The following is a 21,005-nucleotide window of genomic DNA, read 5'->3' as shown; positions in this document are numbered from 1 at the left end:
TATTCCCTCTGAAAGGATAACATGAAACATGCAAGGAGAATATCTCTGGAGATCATAATATAAGCTAAAAGAGACTATCACTTATACAAGTAAAAAAAAATTACTTTAAAACAGCACAAAGTTCTCCACCAGGCTAAAACAGGCAATGCATGGTGGAATTACGGTACATTTTTAGTAGAAGAAATAAATAAATTTCCTATGATAACATCAGAGGTTGTTATTGCCTTGTCCATGTATGCACCGTGCACACCTCAGAAATTTAGTGACGTCGCATTTGAAACACAAATGGAAAAGCAAATTAAGAGAATAAATGACTTGGTATTTTCACATAAGCCATGTAAGACAGAGGAGAGGTTCTCACCTGTCTGCTTTGAGATGGCAATGTGGCAGCCTGCATCTGTCTCTGCATCCGATGTGGCTGCATCAGCTGTCGGAACTGCTGCTGGAGGAACTGGCTGTTGTTGGTCTGCTGGGACTGCTGCGTGGCTGGGGACTGCTGCTGCTGCTGCTGCTGCTGCTGCTGGAGATAGTGAATGAGGGACTGCTGTCCTTGTCCTGCTGTCAGAGGGGATATTTTTTGAGTAGCTGACTCTGAGGCAAAGTGAGACAGTGGTTTGGTGTTGTTGAAAGAAAACTGGTCTTGGCTAACAGGGCTCTCATTCACCAGACCTGGCTGTAAGCTACTGGATGGCTGTTGCATAATTATGTTCATATTTTTGGTCTGGTTTGTAGTCATTGATTTAAAAAGCGAGTTCTGCATATTTGTGGGATTGCTGGTGGGAGTGATGTTAGAGATTAATGTACCTTGAGGACTGAAGGGCTGCTGATGCAGAGCAGGGCTTGACAGCTTTTCTGGCCTGTACGGTGGAGAAGGTCCAGTATTTGTGGAGGCCATGCTGGCAACCAGGTTGTTCTGTGGGCTTTTAATGCTGCTGGCTGGCAAGCTGGCTGCTGTCAGAGCAGGCAGCATGGAGCTCTGAGGGCTGAAGGGCTGCTGGCTCAGAGCCGGACTGGAGAGCTTCTCAGAGCCATAGGGGGGAGAGGGGCCATTGGATGGGGTGCTGCTGGAAGTCATGCTTGACAGCAGAGTGTTTTGAGGACTCTGAATGTTGTTTCCTGGTAAATTATTAGCAGGCATGCCAGACACCATAACATTTTGAGGACTAAAAGGTTGATGGTGTGGGGACGATCCTGCCCTGTAAGGCGGAGAGAGACCAGGAGGAGACATAGTTGGCCAGCTGGGAGCCTGTACTTGTTGCTTGGTCCCAGACACCTGCTTGCTGGCTGCCAGCTGCTTTAGCTGCTGAGCATGCCAGTTGGAGCCAGGCATGTTGGGCAAGGGCACTGGGAGCATCGGTGGTGGCTGGTTTTTGTTCTGAGCTGCTGTAGAGATGGGTGATGCAGCAGGTTTGTTTGAGGGAGGAACTTGGAAGTTAGCTCCAGCAGATGATGGTCTCATCTGAGGGGATCCTCCGCTGGTTGGATTGCAGCCTGGAGAAAAATCTTTGTTAGCAACGTGGTTCTCCAAGTGGGAAGTCTGCGGGGAGGACTTTGGAGTGGTACTTATGTTTGGTTGGGAATGACTCAGACCAAGTGGATCTTCAGCCTTGCTGCACAAAATCTTCTCCAGATCCAGATCATTGGGAGAAGGATCAGGCATTTTGGTCAGCTCTTCCAATAGATCTTGCAGCTCTTGGTCCACAGACTGTAGGCTGTTTCCTTTCTCATCGTAATGGACAATGTTGCTGGTTTGCCCCCCTACTGACCCCTTCTGATTTATTTCCGTGTTGGTTGGCACTGAGAACGGGGAGCCAATGCCACCCCCGTTCATGTGATTGTTTTCCAGGAGCACTGGGTGCCCTGTGACTCCCAGGGAAGAAGTGCTGTGACCGGTGGGGAATGGAGAACTTTGCATTTCTGGACACGCCATGCTGGGATTGGCACCTTGGCCCATGGCAAGGTTTACATCATCAAGACAAAGTCTTTTACTGTCATTTGGGAAAGTGACATCGGGCACGCCACTGGAGGCAGGAGAGCTATCATCTTCCAGTTTTCTTTTAATGGATCCCTGTAACTGTGAAAATAAAAAAGGAAGAAGAAAGGATGCATTATTGACCATATTCTGACATGCACTGAAGCTCCACACTACAAACACTGGGTTGGAGATAAAGAAAATTAAATAATACAATTAAAAAGCCAATCGTGTGAGACAAATTCAATCAGGATTTAAATGTGTGTAACTTCACTGAAATCAAAAGAGTTATAGTCAGACAAAGGCTAAATCTCATGAGTTGGCTTTAAAACAGATGTTAAAGCTACAAAATACTGTCTGTCATGTGAACTGTAATAGAAGTTTTTAAAATAGTTTCTGGTTGCATTTCAATTAAGACATTATACTCCCTGCATAACAAACATGCCAACATTTTTATGGTAACATTTTTTAGGTCTAAATGGCAAATCTGAATGAAACCCTGGACTGAATTTAGTGACCTTCTGCCAGTGACTTGAATTAAATTCAGACCTGAGACAATTAAATTGTTTTACATTCTTTATAGGCCAAACATCTGAAATAACTAGCATACTTTCTAAACAAACCAAAACAAACCAAATTCTCAGCTATCTATCTAAACAGACTTTCAAACTTCCTATCACACATGTTTTAAATTCCAGAAAGGGTAAGTAACAGCTAAACTTCTTAATTTTTGTTTATTCTATGTCTAAGGCATTGTGAGCTTTATTCTTTTGAAGGATTGCCACTCATTCATAAAAATGGACATGTTTTCAAAATACAATTATATAAATATCTTGACCTACAAGAAATGATGGAGCTGTAAATTCACAAATCTTAGGGAAAAGAAACCTGCCTTCTACATATAAAGAAAGTGAAACTAGAAACAGTGCTTCTCATGCTATTTCAGCATATGGCAATCTCTTCCACATAAAATCATCTATGGCTTTCAATTTTAACAAGCATGACCTGTATGTCACAGGATTAATCAGACCTTAACATTGCTGCTTCAAGTTAAGGGAAATAAGGATTATGACCTTGTTTATCAATAGAGGGAAGCAGTATATAGAAAAGTATCTGATCATCAATGGAAAGTGAAAGAACACTGGTTCCTCTAAGCCAGCTCCCAGTAAAGCATCTCCCAGGTCTGGGCTACAAGTCCAAGTGCTTCCCATCATGTAGTGCTATAAAAAAATCCCATCTAATAAAAGCTCATATCAACAGAAAAGTCCCCCTGCCAATCCCAGCACAACCAGATCCACTTCAGGGCTATGCTGCAAATGGCCAACTTCTAAATTTCACACTAATTTTTAAACACGTTGCAGTTATGCCTCAGTCACTGAGCAACTGCAGCACTTTGGTGCTCTCAGACAGCAGTGTCACAGCAGTGTCACCACAGGGGGGGCACTCCACGTGCAGCTCCTCTGCACTGTGCAGACAGCTCATGCCCACCCCTACACTCAGCCCGTCTTCAGGCAGCCCCACAAACGTGAATGGCTCTGACCTGGGCACATGGCAGGGCTGCCTGGTGGCTCACTCAGCTGGTCTCACACCTCTCATCACTATTTCTAAATTGGTGGCCAGAGGGACAGTGGCAGATTTGTGCCCACAGCTGCTGAGGGTGTAGATGCAGTTTGGGATTCGTATCAGACCTTGCCATGCCGGTATCCAGTTTACAGAGACATTTGGAAGAGAGTGAGAGGATACAGGCTGGTTGTCCATGACCATCATGGCAGGTCTGCAGACTACAGAGAGCTGCTGAACAGCTTTCAGGAGGTGCCCATCTACCCTCCATCACCAGACACAGCAGCATTAGCACAGTGGCAAAGAGACCTTTGGGTGTTTTCCCTTTACTCCCCAGGAGCTGTCCCTTACAGAGTTATTAGTGCTTGTCTCTGGTGCTCTCCAGTCACGTTGCTTTAACATGGGCTGTGCTTAAAAACCACAGGTGGGAGAACTGAGGAGAGCTGCTTCCAGTGCACATTGTCTGGTTCCCTGAGAGCCTCTTTGGGCAGCAGTGTCTGTGCTGGGCCAGGACTGCTGCTCTGTGAGAGATGGTCCCAGTGTCACAGCCAGACACTGCTGCACCAGCAGACATTTGCTGATGAGGCCAAAACGTACTTAGCTTTAGGAAATGGAACCAGGCCTAAATCTTCTCCCTCATGTTAGTCTAATGATGGATGAAATAGTTTTCCTTCATTTTCTCTGCTAAAATTAAGCCAGAGCTGCATGTTTCAACAGATGTTGCCCTGTGTAGGCTGAAACATGTTGGTAGAGACTAACTACATATATTTAGAACTCAGACATGTATAGAGAGTATTTACAGGGGCTTCACACATCCAAAACAAACAGAGTGTGCTCCCAAGTTGCACCCTGAGAACCTTCAGGCAGGAAGTGGTGGGGGATCTCCCACCCTTGGCCAGCTGACATGCTGGCATGCATGTCCCTGCCAGCTCTTCCTTTGCCATAGGACATTCCTATGCTCTGAGTTACTGGGGAAAAATGTGGGCTTTCTAAACACTGAAAAACAGTTCTTTAACTGTTGCACTGGGGAATAAGTGTGATGGGAAAACAAAACTTCATTTCCCTATGACTGTTACTAGATATAAACAGATAAAATAAGGCCATAGCTTTCTGATGGCACAGGTATTCCAAAACTGGGACAGGACTTTTAAATAGGATGCTGTTGCTTAGCCCTCCCGAGAAGATTTGCTGTAAAGGAGGCAGTGAAATTAGCTGGGTGTCATGTTCTCTTGAAAAGCAAGATTCCTGTTTCCCAGGTGAGTACTGCACAAGTACCATAAAATCCAGAAGACCAATTTCTCCCAGAGCAGGCAGGTATAACTCCACAGAATTTAGTCACCTTGCTTTTGCTTAAGATAGATTTGACTACAGCCCCAAACTCGAGAGAGAAAGATACGCTCCTTAAAGCAACTAAACAAATCACAGAATAATTTTGGTTAAAAGGGGCACTTGGGTGCCATCATCCTTCTGCTTCAAGCACATCACCAATGTAAAAAATAGACCATAGTCACCAGGCACTTAACTATGACGCTTCCATTACAAACAGAAAGCCCTCCTTGCTCTGGCTGAGAGGTTGTTTTCAGTGCTCCCCACTGACACCTCAGTGGTTGTTTCTCCCACACAGCACGCTCTGGGCTGGTGCTGGCTGTGAGGAGCCCCAGCTCTCAGTGGCTGCTCTCCATACACATGCTGCTGTGGCACCCTGACCACGGCAGGGGACAGGAACACAATTTCATGCCATCGGGCCCTGCCTGGCTCAGACATACTAACCACAGTGGTGGCAGGAGAGCATCAACAAGGCACTACAACTTTTAGGATCAGGAAGTCCTGACCTCACTAATTCAAGAAACTGCTGGTTGCAGAACATTCCTTCATCTGGTTCCAGATTCTCCAGGAAGGACTTGGTTTATTCCAACTCTTTCTCCTCTTCTTTTTTTTTTACACAATTTGACAAAATCAATAGGAAAGAGAAGAACACCAAACATGTTCTTCCCCTTTCTCTGCTGATTAGCATATTGGGCAGCTCTGTTTCAAACTGAATACCTGAGAAGTGAATGGAAATATTTTAGAAATGCATCACACACACACACACACACACACACACACACACTCTCCTAAGCTGGCTGGAGGCTGCCTATGGCTCAGTATGGGAAAGCTTCATTCACATGTACAAGCAAGGACGAAGCAGACAAGCAACAAAGGGGCTCTTGTGACATTGTCAAAATGCATTAAAATGCACTGGCATGCACAGGCTAACTTCTGTTTGGGAATACCTGGGAAACAAAGGCAGCTCTCCGATTCAGGGCATATCCAATTGTGAGTTCTCCATTATCTCAGGTTTGCTTTTAGCAGTGATCCCAGCACTCCTGTCCTCTCCAAACCAGCAGGCTGTCTTTCTGGGAAGAACCAAGTCACGCAGGAGCAACGCTGCTGGCTCGACATGGCAGCACAACCAGAATAAATAATAACTGTTTATGCTGCTCTGTCCACAGAAGCTGCACAGCTGTGGTTACAAACAGCTAATTTGTCACACGCTCCCTCCCTGCACCAAACTGATTCCCTCCATGTGGGCAGAGCACTGCACAGGCTCCTCTTGTGCAAGGAGGGGAAGGCAGCCTCAGCAGGAGGAGCCGGTCCTTGGCTGTGCCCTCCTCAAGCTGGGCTCACCGGGGCTGCTGGGGGGGTGACCTTGGGCATCAGGCACCAAACTTAGGAGGGGGAGCTGGCCTTGAGGAACTCACTGTTACTCAATGAAGGGACAAAGGAAGGCAGGAAGTGGCAAAAACCTGAAGCTGAGTGGTCAAATTGTTGATAAATACATACTGGGATGGTTCCATTGGGTTTTAATAACCAACCACACATGGGCATCTCTGGACTGGCTCTTTGCTTTCTCAGCACTCACAGCCTTTCTTCTCTTGTAACATGTCAGCTGTCCTCAGCTGCTGCTCCAGCTCCCCCCATGAGCCAGGCTGCCCCATGGCCCTCCTGACAGCCCCTGTTAACTCTCCTCCTGGAACTCATGCCTTCCTTCACCTGCAGGTGGGAACCTGGGAAGGAGCACCTGCACCTATACTGGAGAGCCTTGTTTCTCCAGCCTCACAACTGACCCCTCCACCAGAAACAACACACCTCTAACCAGAGATTTAGGTCAACGTACTGCAGAAATGAGAGAGGAAAGACATTAGGCAAGGTATTTCAGTGCCTCTTCCTGTGCCTGCAGCCTGTCAGAGAGTCAAGCCTTGATTTACAGCAACTGCAGGGTGCTGATTATTGATCTGCACCATCCCACCCCACGCCCTGCCACAGACAGACCCAACCTACAGCAGTGATTCCCACACCTACAGCCTCTTTGAGTGAGCACTGAGACCAGTGGGCTGCTGCCATCCACACCCTCCCTCAGCAGCTGCCCTGTGTCCAGCAGCATGGCCAGAGACTCTCCTGATTTAATTAACTGATGTTCATGGATCCATGCCTGGGATATCCAGAATGGGAGTCAGATAACCTCCTTTCACTAAGAGTCTCAAGATCCTTGTAACCTTGGGAAATTCCATGTGTTGGTTTTTCTGTTTGTTTCATTGAGGAAAAGAAATTATTGTAAAAGGAGATGGGGCAGGTGGGGAAGACATCAGTCTCAGCACAGATCCTGAGATTTGCTAATGTGGTGGCAGCTTTGCACAAAGCCTTTCAGAGCAAAACACCTCGGGAATCCAGGTCACTGACAGGCTGCTAAGATCTGGCATATCTGAATTATTTTGACAGATAGAGCGCGTTTAATTTTTGGTGGAAGGACTGAGCAAGGCAGAAGCCTGAGATAAACAGAAGTATTTTTCCCCCCAGTATCTTCTCAAGGCATAATGCAAACTGTTCCCTCTGCAAAGTATAAAACCTGAGTCTAAGGTTTGCTTAACTGAACTGACCAGAGAATCTATCAGTCTCTGTCTCTTTCAAACACTAGACACTGCCAAAACGGGAAGTATGTATTTGCCAGAGGCAAACTGTTTGCAGCATTCAGCGATCAAGACTTCAGCCTCCGTGGCTTCAACAAGCTTCAGCGAGACCTATCTGCCCATCAGCCCAAAATGTTTCTATCTGTTCTGACAAAAACAGTCATGCAATGAGAAAATGGAACTGGCAATTTTCCATATAAAACAAGAAAACTTCACATTTTTTTTCTCCTGTGCCTTAAATTCACAGTTTGGAAAGTTTTGTGCTCTCTATTGCTCATTTATCCACACTCTAGATGGATTTTACTGTCCTGCTAATATTTAGGGACAGTTGGTGAAAAAGAAGTGAGAATGTGCCTGTGTGTTTAAAGGCTGGAAAGTGGATCTGATATAAAATATTACCTTTTAAATAGCAGCAGTTACTTGCAGACCCTCTGTGCTGGGTAGTGGCTGGCTTGCACATGAACAGCAAACCCCAAATGCTCCTGGGCAACAATCCCACTCCAGTACAGCAGGACCTGGCACTGCAGCAAGGGCATTTAGCACATCTGTAGGTTTCTCTTTGTGCATGCCGGCTGCAGTTTGGTAAAAGACACTCACATTATATACCTGAATCCAAGAAAAAATGCCTCCTGCTGACCAGTGAGCAGCCAAAGCAGTATCTGACTACAAGAAACATAAACTAGATTTTATCAGTCATATCTCAGGCTACAAGGAGAACTCAAGGAGGCTCAAGCAATTAAAACTACCATTCACTTTTTCCAGACTAAGATTAAAAATAAGGTAAAATCACTTTTTCCCTACTATGTTGGGCTGTTTGATCCTTCTGATTTAAAGCAATTTGAGCATGGATGGACATTAGGTTGTCATTTTACAGTGTAAGGAAAGAGGTCACAATGCAGTTCCAAGCTACCAGAGGAATGCACCAGTGTGCTTAAAAATTGCAATTCCCCAATTTTTCAGGTAAGGAGTACCAGAGTAAAGTCCACTTTGGTCTGTTGGGTACTTGTAGGCTGCAAAGGTGGCAGATCTGTTTGTAATGAGGTGTGGTGGTAGAGAAAGGATTATGAATAGGGAAAATTCACAGGGTGGATTTCCTTCTATTCATCATGCTCATAGAAATAGGCAACTGGAAGGGAGGATGTAGGAAGAGGAATGGGGGATGTAAGAGTCACTTTAACCGTGAAAGGATGTTGGGTATTAGCCACCCTGTATGCATGATGTGGATTGGTTTTACCTGACACTACAGCTTAAAGATGAGAGTCTCCCAGCTCCCATCTTTAAAACAAATACAGTAACAGCAGGTACTGGAAGTTGTGACTTAGGTGTGCACATGTAAATGACCTCCCAAACACTGCTGCTGCATGGGGAGAATTTGATCTCCCCTCAGTACAGGAGCATCAGTTGACTGGATGGGAGTGTGCACTGATCCTCTGCCCCATTACCTGCACCACTCAAGATCTTCCCCAGTTATTCCCTCAGTAAATCAGGGACCTCATGCTGTGTTAAAAGAGAAAGAAAATCACAAGGTGTGCGCTTTCCCTTACTAAATCTCACATTTCTGTTGTGAGCACAAAGCTGCAGGAGCCAGGGGCTGTGCTCACACACCCCCTGAGCGTGCATTGTCAGAGACCACAAAACACAGAACTGTGCCCTTTAGGTGGTAAGCACAGAAATCCCAAACACCAAACATCATGACTACACAAAAACATAATGAAGTGGTCTTACAATAAGCTTAAGCCACAGAAACTAACAGGAAATTCAACCTGGACTACCATGAGCCTAAGGTATTAGCTTTCTTTTTCTCTAAATTTTAACAAAGAATTAAGGGGAAGAAGATTTTACAAATATGATTTTCTCATTCACCGATTTGTGTGAATGTAATTACACTTCTAATGATAGAAATATGTGTGATCTATGTCTTGCTTTCAAAGGGAACAACTTACAGCCTACAGAGCAGCAAATATGCGAACAAGATTTTTCTAATTACCCCTGTGCAAAATCACAGGAAACATCACTAATGTCTGAATAAAGGTATCAATGTAGGATGAGAGATGAAAAAAAGGAGAAAGGAGAAAAAAGACATAGCCAAGAATATACCTATTTTGCCATCCTACACAAACAAGATGCATGTAAGAGGCCAAGTACCATTCACTAGAAAGAAATGAAAAAAAGAAAAAAAAAACAAACAAACCAGCAGCTTTTCAGGTCAGACAGAATTACCAGACTCATTTGGTAGGCACCAACAGAGATCTGCCCTATCAAAACAAATGTTCAGAGCCTTCCCATCTTGTCTTTCCTTAGCGATTCATCTGCTTTCGGTATTAATGTCACTGTTAAAATGGAAATTTTTCCAGGAGAAAAATTGCCGTTGACAAATGGATCTGGAAGAACAGGACTAGTGCCTGCTCCTGTGTTGTGCTGCTAGCAGGAGATCTCTGTGCAGATGCCTTGTAATTAGTCATCTGCAGACTTACAGCAATCGCGTCACGCATATTGTTTGGCTGTAACTTCCACGTTCCATTTAATGACAAGTGTTATTAACTAGACATCTGAAGACAGAACAAGTTCTTTGCCTCTTGGTTTTAAGCTGTAGTACGAGAGCAATTCTTTCATATCTGGCTGTAAATCAAGATCAATCTTAGACTCAATGCCTTTCCATCAGTATTACCTCATCTTAGCTCAGTTTTAATACCAGCAGTATTGTTTTATATCTTTTTTATAGTCCATTAATTTCAAAGTCCTATGGAACACTTTGCAGTAATTTTGTAGACTACATTAATTTCTCACAGCAATGTCTAGGCTGGAGAACTGCAGATCCTCTCCACTGAGTAAAAAGTGTTGTTTTTGCTACTTGGGTCTCCCAGGATTTGTAAGATACTTTTCTCTCTTCTTTTCTAGCCTCTAACACTGGCACAGTTATGCAATGACCACAAGTAGAAGAAACAGGATGTACGTGTTCCTAAATTATGAGGTAGGTTTTCCATTTACTCGATAAGTAGATAAAACCCAGTCTGACACTTCTTTTCTGCTACATATTATATTTTTAATATCTCAGAAGACTTAGTCCTGTGGTTTTACCAAACTACAGGTGCCATTCTGTCAAAAGGCAGGGTTGGGGAATTAATAGCCTGGAGGCAGAGCCTCCAATTAGGTCAAACCTAGGGACAAAATGCTTTCAAATTCACAGAACAGTAAGAAACAATGGGATTTCAGTCTGAAAAAAGGGCATTTTTATTCCAACAGCTGAAGTACTCACACTTACTCCTCCACAGAATAACAGCTCCAGCCTCCTGTGTGTGGCTGCTCTGAATGCTGAGACCAGCACCCTCACATCTGCCAGCCCAGTGCCCTTCTGCTGACTGCCTGCACTGGAAAATGATCTATTACTGAATCTGAAGCTCTCCTCTGGGCTCAGGCAGGACAAAACATTTAAAAGAGCAGTTTGAGGTTTCTGCTGAGTGGTACCAAAAACTGAAGCACAGCTCTTAAGAAGGATGGAACAAGTGGGCAAGGAAAAAAACATCCTGAACAGCTCCTCTCCTGCTCCTTTGATATTCTCTGTCTTTCAGAAAATGAAACAATAAACAGGATATTGATTAATACAGATCCAAAAAACCTCACTTAGAGAAAAAAAGATAATCAATCTAGTCCCACAGAAAGTGGGTGCAGAGAGAAGTCTGCATAATGGCCAGAAGCAGAAATCTTTTGTAAGGCATGAGGAATGAATATTTAATTTGTTTCTGACTACTTCATGCTATGCCACCACTTTCATCTTTACCAACCCAGCACCTCTGCTATTCTCAGTGTGCATCAGCTGGAATATGAAACGATTCATTGGAAAAATGCTGTTTGTACACACCTTTCCTCCTGCTGCAGGGAGATGACCAGCTCAGCATACAGCTCTTGCTCCTGTAGTACCTGCTCTTTGAACATGGCTCTTGAACTTACCCGGGGACCTTTAAAGGAATTCTGCATGTCAGTGGTACTATAAACCCTAAACCAAACACAGATTCCAGTCCTGAAGCCTGTGTTCTGTGTAAAGCTGCTGAAATCTTGGCCTCAATTAAGTAAATTGGTTGGACTTGATGATCTTAGGTCTTCCTCAACCTAAATGGTTCTATGAATATTTTGGGACGCTGACTTCATCAGGGATGACATTTCACTCTTTGCTCCTTCCTCCTAACTAAAGGAGTGAATTAAAAATACACAGGAATTGGAGAATTTCTCTCTGCCAGAATATGCAATGCCATAGTTACTTGGGTTTTAACCAGAGAACCTCTTGACTTGCTATAGATACCAATTCCCCTCTGTCCTAGAAGCAATGTTAATCACACATTCATCACTGCAGAATTGACAACATAAATGCTGACTTATGCAAACAATATTAGAGAAAATGGTGTTCTTGCTGCAGAAGTGAATTACACAGCCTTTTAAGCTTTCTACACTTCTCAGTTTTATGTAAACTCCAATTTCTAAGCTTTTGTTCTGCCTTGAAAGGTCACACAGTTGAAAGCCATGAAGCATAGCATGTGTTCCTACTGATATTAAAATACTGTTTACTAAATCACGCATATAAATGTAAAGAAGAAACTGTTTGCAACCTACTGCGTTAATAAGAGATGATTTATGAGACAACACAATTCCAAGTATCAACATGTGGAATGCAAGGATCTGATCTCAATCACACAACGTGATTTTTTTGGCTGTTTTTTGAAGCCAAGTCTCTGCACTGCAATCACACTAACTTCTGATGACACTGTATTTGACTGATTAAACTCTTAATCGTGCCAATGCTTAACTTCAGGAATACAAGTGGCCTTTTCAGATCTGAGCATATGATTGCACATTTGCAAGATCAGGACTTCATTTGCATATTCAAATTGCAAAACTGCATCTTCCCTTTGTCTGTGTAAGGCCAACTATAGCGCTCCAAATGCTAAACAACCACCATAGAGTTGGACAGTATTTTTAGCATCTCTGTGGTGCACTCCTATCTTTAGCTGCTGTGTTCACAAACAATCCCACAGGACACTGCATAGCTAACATAGCTCAGGCTCTTCACCACATTCCAACTTTTCTCCCAAAACATGGTGAAAGCAGAGTATAAAACAGACCAGTTCAGGACCTGCTACAGTTTCCTAACATGCATTGTCTTGAGCAGAGCAGAAGTATTTTCAAGCACAAGAACAATAAAATCTCAGCACATTCTCCTCGGGAGTGGTGATGGAGCTTGCTGTGACTTCCTCGGGGGAAAATACAGCTCTGCACTCTGAGTTTGCACTGTGCAGATAAATCAAGTAGGACAGCAAAGGATTCCTCCTGCATGTTGTTTCCTAGCAGGATGTGCCCATGGGTTCATGGCAAATTTCTGGTCAAAGCTTAACCCTGCAAGAGAAGTTAATAATTGAACTTGCCAAATCATCACAATTTCTAAATCCAACTGCGCCTTGTTTTTACAAAGGGGCATATTAAACCAGTGAGCCATTTTATTAGACTCATGCTCATGTAACAAAAACATGTGTTAGCTCTTGAGTGCCAAGTACCATCCTGGAGGGTTACCAATCCCTGATACAGACTTTGTAGCCAGACTGCAGTTATCTGTCATAACAGAGGAGGTAGTTTGGAATACACAGGCTGAATCGTGCTGCTCCTCTTGGGAATACTTTACTTGGTCCTGGTCTCTTTGTAAAAACTCTAGGGACATGAACTGCAGCAGGGAAAAAGAGCTTGAAACTTACTGCTGGCTGTAGTGGGACTAGCTCACAGAAGCTCCCTGGATGGCTGGAGCATCCTTCATTCCATAAGGAACTGTTGCAATGGGTGCAGCATCAACATGCAGCTGCAGCAGCTGGGTCAACTCTGAGTGCATAGGAAATGCTTTCAGTCATCTGCATAAGGCATTTCAAAACTACAGGGATACCACAAAGAGAGAAGACTCATCAGGGGAATGAGGGTATTAATCAGATGATTGACCTTTGAAGCTTTGAATATGAAATGCTTCGCACACTGAGCTGGAGCTGCACATGGAGACAATAGCCTCCAATATCTTGATTTACAGAGGAAGTACTGATGGAATTCCATATATCCTGTTAATGGTGAAAGGAAGGGAATTATGTAAAGGAACTATTTTTTTCATTAAGTGTCTTAGCTAAGCCTTGCAGATGAGCCTAGACACTTGGCTGCAATTTAATTTCAAGGGGACAAGATAACCTGAAAACTCTCAGAAAACCCTAGACCTTGTGAGTGCTTTAGAAACATACTCCTCATTTCCCCATTTCACTTATCTTCTCTCCCAATACTACTTGTGTGTGATCAAACATTCTCTTATTACAACTCTTTAAACACGAATGGACTTTCAAACAAATGGTGTTCATTTGCTTCCCCTGCCCCACCACAGGTGTGGCTCTATGTCTGGGAGGTGAGAACTGAGGAAACAGTACCTGGGTTAGGAGGGTGTCCCTTGGCTCTGCAGCAGCACCAGAGTAAGCAGAAATGCACAGGAGGCAGTGGCCAGGCAGCAACATGTACCATGCACTATGGCTGCAATATACCATGTCTACAATATACATGTGCTTTTTTGTTGTTGTTGTTCTGGTCAGTTATTTTTTCCTTTTAAGCATAAAACAAATTCAATTCAGAGTCTCACTTTTTTTTTTTTTTTGTCCCAAGTGTTCACTTTATGCAGCATGAGCATCAGGTTAAGGAGAAACCAAAAAACCCTGCAGGTACTTTGATTTTTTTCTGAACCCTTTCTAAAAGGACAAATTTTCAAATGAGCAGAGGCTTTCCCTCCACCCAGAGAGCAAGGCTGACATCCTGGGTTATAGTCCTTATCCTAGAAAGGGCTCCTTAATCCTAGAAATGTGGGTTGCAAGACTTGGCCTTTACTAAGAGACGATATCACAGGAAAACTCACTGTATGCTTTTGAACATCAACACTTAATTACCCTTCTATTTTCTAATACAGACATGATGTCTAGAGTTGAACAAACACGTTCTTGAAAGGTCAGAGCACTTAAACTGGGTGTACCTAGTTTAGGATGACAAACCTGTTGCTGCTTTTTAGCTATGACATTTCAGTTTACCCACAAGAATTACACTACTTCCCTAAAAGTTTTCAAGCTCGAGAACAGTGTCTAAAGGGAAGGCAAAACTCTTTTTTGACATTAATTTATCACAGCTGCCACTGAATCCTGTGACTTACTGAGAATTCTGCCTCTCCTCCACAAAGGGTTTGAGGCACCAGCAGACCCAGGCACAGGGATGCCCTGCACTTTGAGGAGAGGGGCTGGCTTGGCTGGCTGGCAGCCAACAGAGAGCTGCTGCCCAGGCCAGCACACACAACCATTCACCAAACTGTGCAAACCTGAACCAACAGCTATGAATTCTCCCAAACCACACAGCTGGAGGGCTCTTCATTTTTTTTCTGAAAGAATGGGAGGAACTTCCTCTTTCAGGTCGCCTTACATGGGTTAGTGAGGATTTAACTGCTGCAACCACCAGGAAACGACTGTCCAGATGGCACCATGGAGTGTTCCTGGGCAGCTGCAAGAACCTTGCAAACTGGGAATTATAGTCTGGATTTCCTGGAAGTGAAATCTGTCACTAAACACTGAGTTGTGTCCAGCTTCAAGTTTCAGGGCACTCAAGGAATTGAAGGGGCACCAGTTTAATCCAGAGAGGGGAGGTTCACTTAATTTCAACAGAGCTACTTGAGATGACTTTATCACTTCAGACCATATTCCTTCCCTGGGGCTCAGAGATCCTGAAGCCAAGGCCACTGAGCTATCTCTGGGACTAATTAGCATGGGTGGGCACTGTGTTAATGCAACTCACCTGGCTGGGACATGCTGGGACCTCAGCAGGACATTGCATGTGCTGTGCTCAGGCAGTCTCAGCAACCTTAAGTGGAATTGTGCTGAGAGAAAGTCCCCTTAAGGACATCTTAGGCACAGTAAGATGCCTGTCCTCTATAAGAAATGACAGCCTCTCAGGTGGAAGCAGCTGAACCCCAGCTGAGAAGCACTGACTGACTGCAAACTCAATGGAGAAAGAATAGGTGAGCCACTCCAAAGTGGCTGAGGGTAACCATTTCATCTCACATCGGCACAGAGGCTGTCAGCTACTGCTCTGGAGAAGGAAATGAAACTTCTTCAAATGCACTAACTTGAGTCCTTCCAAGTGCTAACCATGGCTGCAACCCCTCACCTCCATCCGTGCCTATTCGAAGCTCTGCCAGGCCCTTGACAGCATTTCCTGCACACATCATGACCATCAATGTGCATTCCCAAGTTCTATAAGAGGGCCTTCTTCTCTTCTGAAGCAAATTTTCAGCAGTGTCCCTCCTAGTGCCCACCAGCACCCCTGTTCCACACCCAGCCCTGTGCACCTCATCCTACCCCGGGGGCAAGAGATCTCTGGGTCTCCAGAAGTAACTTCCTCCTGAACTGAAGAGGCTGCAGAGAAATGGTACCTGGTTTCTGTGCCTCAGTCACCACATTTACCAGACATGATGTAGGAAATGGGCAGGAAACACCAGCCTTATGTATGGCAGCAATTCTTCCCCCTCCCTCCATGACATGTTTGAGCGCTCCAAAACCTGACCTTGCACTTTTTAATGCAGCCTTTCTTGCACAAACATTTGAGTCAGATCTGGAGCCAAAACCAAATAGAAAGCCAAACACATTCATTTTTTTAAATAAAAAAGGCTGTCACTCTGTTTTATATCTATTTGCACTCAAATCTAAAATGTACTGTGTATTTTTAACTGCATGAATTTGGTAATATCAACAAAAATTTTAAAAAACTCAACCTATTTTATACTCTTTCTGATACTGATGTAAAAGCTGTTAAAGAACTGATATTATCTGGGCTCAATACAGACATGAGAGGGGCTGATGAACAAGACAGGTGTACTATGATTAAGCACATTTGTTAGGAGGTTTCAGCTGTTATATTTCTCCCTTTTACAGTCATCTTCACTTTGCTTCTATTTCAAAATCTAATCAGAAAACCGACACAGAATTAGTCCTTCACCTCGTTTCTTTGCACAATTGTTTGGATAATGTATTTAAAATAGCACTGTTCTAACCTGGCAGCATTTTATATTTACTTTAAATGACAGCCTAAAGAATAAGGAATTGTAATCAGATACAGCATGTCTTCCCCTAGTAAAACTACCTCTTTTTTCCTCTCGAGCACCTACAGTTGAAATACAATTTCCCTCTTTTGTTTCCCCATTCATTATATACGAACAGGGACAGATAAATGTCAAGTGTATCTTTAAAGGAAAAATGCACCACAATTTATCAGTCCTCCAACACAAAAAACCCCTCCTTCTGCTTAAATTTGAAGTACTTTTTTCTGAGTATACAACAAGACACCAAAAATAACACATGGGAGAAATGGGGTGGCACTGGGGCAGACTGTTGATTTACGGAAGTTTCTGCTCCAGCTGCGTGTTGCCCTCACAGCATTTCCTGGTTTCTGTGAGACAAATCTGCTCTGTAACAAGACAGACAGTAAGTCAGAAGTGTCAATATGAGCAACTCCCTGAAAACAAACTTTGCTCATTTACAATACAGCGTTTCTCGTGTGGGACATGGAACTGCACTGAGGGGAAGGAGCTCGCCTGGCTCCAGAGAGCCAGCTGTGCCCACGGCAAAGCACGAGACCCTGCTCCTCAACCCTGCCAAGAAAAGGGCATTCCTGGGAAAAACAAGCTGGCCAGCAGCTGGGTCACCAGGTTTCCTCACCAAGCACTCGTGCAAGATGAGATTCTGCTTGTCACTAAGTGTCCCCACTGCCAGGGCTCAGGGTGTTGGGCTGTCTCTCAGGATGGGGCTGAGATAGGAGGGCACCTTGGGCAGCTCTTGCACAGCAACTCTGAAAACCACGGGCTCTTCAGGACTGCCCATCTCATGATGCCAACATGGAGCTGATGTGGGATTCCTAGATAGCTCTCACATTGCCACGGTCTGGGTCTCTCACTGACCCACATTAGTTTCGGGTTTTCTGAAAGAGGCTTTTCCCTTGAAATGTACAAAAGCTCATGGATTGAATGGGAAGGGAGGAGAATTAACCTCAAGTACATTTCCACTATTTTCTAATGATTTGTGACTAACTCTAGGAGCAATCCAAGAACCAGGAGGAATTTCTGTTACCCCTTAAAAACATGTATATCCCCATGTAAGAAAACAGTGGCAGCCTTCACCAGCACATAGTAAGCTCCTGGCTTCTGTCAAACAACTAAACACTCTTAATAAAAACCTGGTCCATTAACAAGCTGAACCATCAAGCAGTCGCACAAGAAAAGCAAACAACCCCAGCAAGAGCTGCTGTCTTTCCATGCTGAACAAAAAACTATTTACAGTAAGTGGAATAATACAGCTCCTAATAATGCTTTTCCTCCCTCTCCAATGCATCTGCACACAATTGTCCCTTTATTCCTGATGCAAATTTAAAGAAGCTAACCTTGCCCTTGTCTGTGCTCACCTGTTCCCGGGGGTTCCTTTGTGCTGATGTGCTTCCAGCACCCATTTCCAGCCACATTTCAGTGCCAACTGCAGATTTCATTGGTCCAGGTCTCCACTGCCCCATGCATCAAACACATTTCTGTTTGGGTATTGGTCATCAGTAATATTTTTTAAAATAAAAGCAGAACTTGGGCTTTTCCTCTCTGAAATCTGTCTTTAGGATATTCTATACTCAGAACAATCTGTATTCCATTTTATAACTGGACCTGAGCTGGTGAAGCAACTGGAAACTTTGCTGCTGATTTCAGTGGGCATTTCTCTGTGTATCCATTCACAGTTTGCTCTTTTGAGGATCTCCACATCTTTTACAGCACCACCAGCACTCACCCTCACTTTCTGTATACCTGTGCATCTAAACATGAATAGAGATTTTATTGTTTCAGCACTCTCCATATTTGACTTCTTTCAAACCCCATGTGCAATACAAATAACTGCACTACAAGGAAGAGAAAGTACATGTTTAACACAAACATTTATAATTCCAAAGCCTTAGACAACAATTGAGATAAACCCAGCATCAGTGGCAGTACAAGCTGTGCTGTGTGATTCAAGGGGGGTCCTCAAGGTGCAATTTGCATTTAATGTTTCTGCCACTAGCTCAGGCTTTAGGTGAAACAAAACACCCCACCTCATTAGGCAGGTGGAATAAAAGGAAGGTGAGGTTTACAACACTCCTACTTGGTGTGGGAAGAACCATACTTACTTGACAGGAAAGATGATGATATGTCCTCTGATGAAGATTTAATTTCTGGAATTTTTATCTCTGAAAAAGGATTGACCCCCTCCCCACCACCATTTTAAGTATGTTCCCAAAGGCATTCCTAACAACAGCAGATCTGTGTGCAATGCTCTCCTCAAATCTTCTGCCTTTCACATACAGGCCAGCTGCTCTCCAGACACAGCACTGGGCTACAGAATCAGGCTGCTCTGATTTATAACTGAGGTGCTTAAAATAAGGCAATCTAATTATTGACTTGATAGCCCACAATGTCTGCAGTCAGCAAAGTTTAAAAATGCAAAATATTGACAGGATCAGACAAATACATAATGAGGGAGTTATTAAAATGCAAATTGCCTGCCTTCTGGTACTCCTGTGGTGCATGCACAGGACCCCAGAGCCTGCATCCCTCTAGCTCTGCGCTGGTTAGGAGGAAGAAAAGAAACAGAGCTGGGGAAAATGAATGGGCAGAGCTATCACAGGCCAGCTGGATGGGACCCCACACCACAGGGGTGCCCCAAAGAAAGACAATGACTACATAGGAATGAGAGGCATTGCAAGAACAGGCAGCCCTACACACACTGGACCCCAGACTTTTCCAGGATTTCAGAAAGGTCCTGGAGCAGAGGGAAGCCCAACAACAACAGTTCAGTGCCACATCTATACATCTATTTTGGGGAAACATCCAGAAATGGAACTTTTTGCAAGTTAGTGAAACTTGGTATCAAAATGCATGAAAAGCACCACACTAAGATTTATTAAAAAAATAAAGTCCAAAGAAAAGACGTAACAAAAATCCTCTGTCCAACCTGCTCTGGGATGCTAACACCTGGCTTTAGAGGTTGATATGCTCAGAAGAAAAAGTTCACTGCCCTGATCCTAATTTGAGAGTCCTAACTGGAAGGTGAAATGGGGTATTATTACAAGGCACAGAATTCCTTCCCTTCTCATCTCTGTCCCCCACTTTTTCTTCTCATTTAAATAGCCTTCTAATCCTGTGGACTGTCTGGTATACACTTTTTATTTTACCTTGCAGACACATTCCTTTAAGTCTGAGGGCTGTGTATGTGTCTAGATGTCTATAATAGAACAAGTAAAATAATACCATTCCCAGCTGGGCTGGATGATCTAAGCCCCCACCAGGAGAAAACTTTGATGCATAATATAATTTCATGCAATGCATTTATGTCATGTCAATATTACTGTAACAACTTCTAAAAATGACTCCAATATAGACAGTGATACCTAATTAACAGGCAAATTCTAAGGGGGAAGTTAAATGCTAATTTTACACTGGCATTTAGCCTAAGAACTTCATTATGCCATCTTCTATTTTAAACTGTAGCCATCCCACCTTGCGCTGTGCTGCCGCCTGTTCTCAGGCAGTATTGCGTGGAGCACAATAATTCCTTGCAAGACAGACAAGGTCACAATGGTTGGGGCTGGGAACCTGCCTGAAACCAGGAGAAAAGCTGGTCCCTGCCCCCAGGAGCCTGCAGGGACTCTGACACTAAGCTTTAGCATGCTTCCATGCTTCGCCTTGGAAGGGGAATTTTGTGCAGGGCGCTAAAGTGGTGGCTGGGACAGGTGGATGTAGCTGCTCAGGGCTCCTGAAAAGGCATCAAAAGGAAAAGGACACTGCAGCAATACAATCCCCACTGAATACTGGCTCTTTCCAGTACCTGGTTAGAGCAGCCATGGGCAATGTGGGGTCAGGCAGCCAAAGGTTGCTGAGCCTTCCATACCATACTGGTGAGCAGCGCTGATACCACACAATTCTCCATTTCATCTTTTGGATAAATAAAATCCAAAACAGATGGTCCTTAAAACACCCTGGCAATGGCAAAAGTGCAGAAAAATATTGAAAAATACTACAGAATACTTGAACTTACAGCCAGGGCTGTGGTAAAGCTGTATCAGATTTGCAGAGAAATTAGATGCCTCGTTAGCTGCAGATAGATGCACAACTGCCCAAATTTAAACTTCCTCCTTTCCGCAGCTCACCACAGTCATTACAAATCATGCGGCTGAATGAAAGCTGAAAAAGCACCAAGAACTTGGCAGTTTTGCTGCAGTGAGTCCCATAATAAATGAGGGACAAGGGGTGGCAGCACTGATAATAACAAAAACACATTTTGTGCAAAGCAGCCTACTATTGTTCATATGTAAAATACATCATGTTGCTAGGAGGGAACAAACTGTCCTGCACTTTACAGATAGCCATTTTATTACAGATTCCCCCTGACTGTGACGCTAAACTCACACAATCCACA

General features: G+C 43.9%; 1 protein-coding gene across 2 annotated transcripts in view; it reads right to left on the bottom strand.

The window, feature by feature from the left end:
* Nucleotides 1-21,005, bottom strand: part of MAMLD1 (mastermind like domain containing 1) — a 243,929-nt gene that overhangs the window by 32,245 nt on the left and 190,679 nt on the right. For both annotated transcript variants that reach the window (XM_084212749.1, XM_084212748.1), the window contains one exon: nt 362-2,074. In XM_084212749.1, the coding sequence (XP_084068875.1) occupies nt 362-1,954 (1,593 nt within the window). In that variant the 5' untranslated portion in view covers nt 1,955-2,074. The remainder of the gene's footprint in view (nt 1-361; nt 2,075-21,005) is intronic.

This window comes from Fringilla coelebs (genome assembly GCF_963513975.1).
Source record: "Fringilla coelebs genome assembly, chromosome: 11".
NCBI classification, from domain to species: Eukaryota; Metazoa; Chordata; class Aves; order Passeriformes; family Fringillidae; genus Fringilla; species Fringilla coelebs.
The sequence above is the reverse complement of the archived record's forward strand: the minus strand, read 5'-3'. Positions and strand labels throughout refer to the sequence as shown.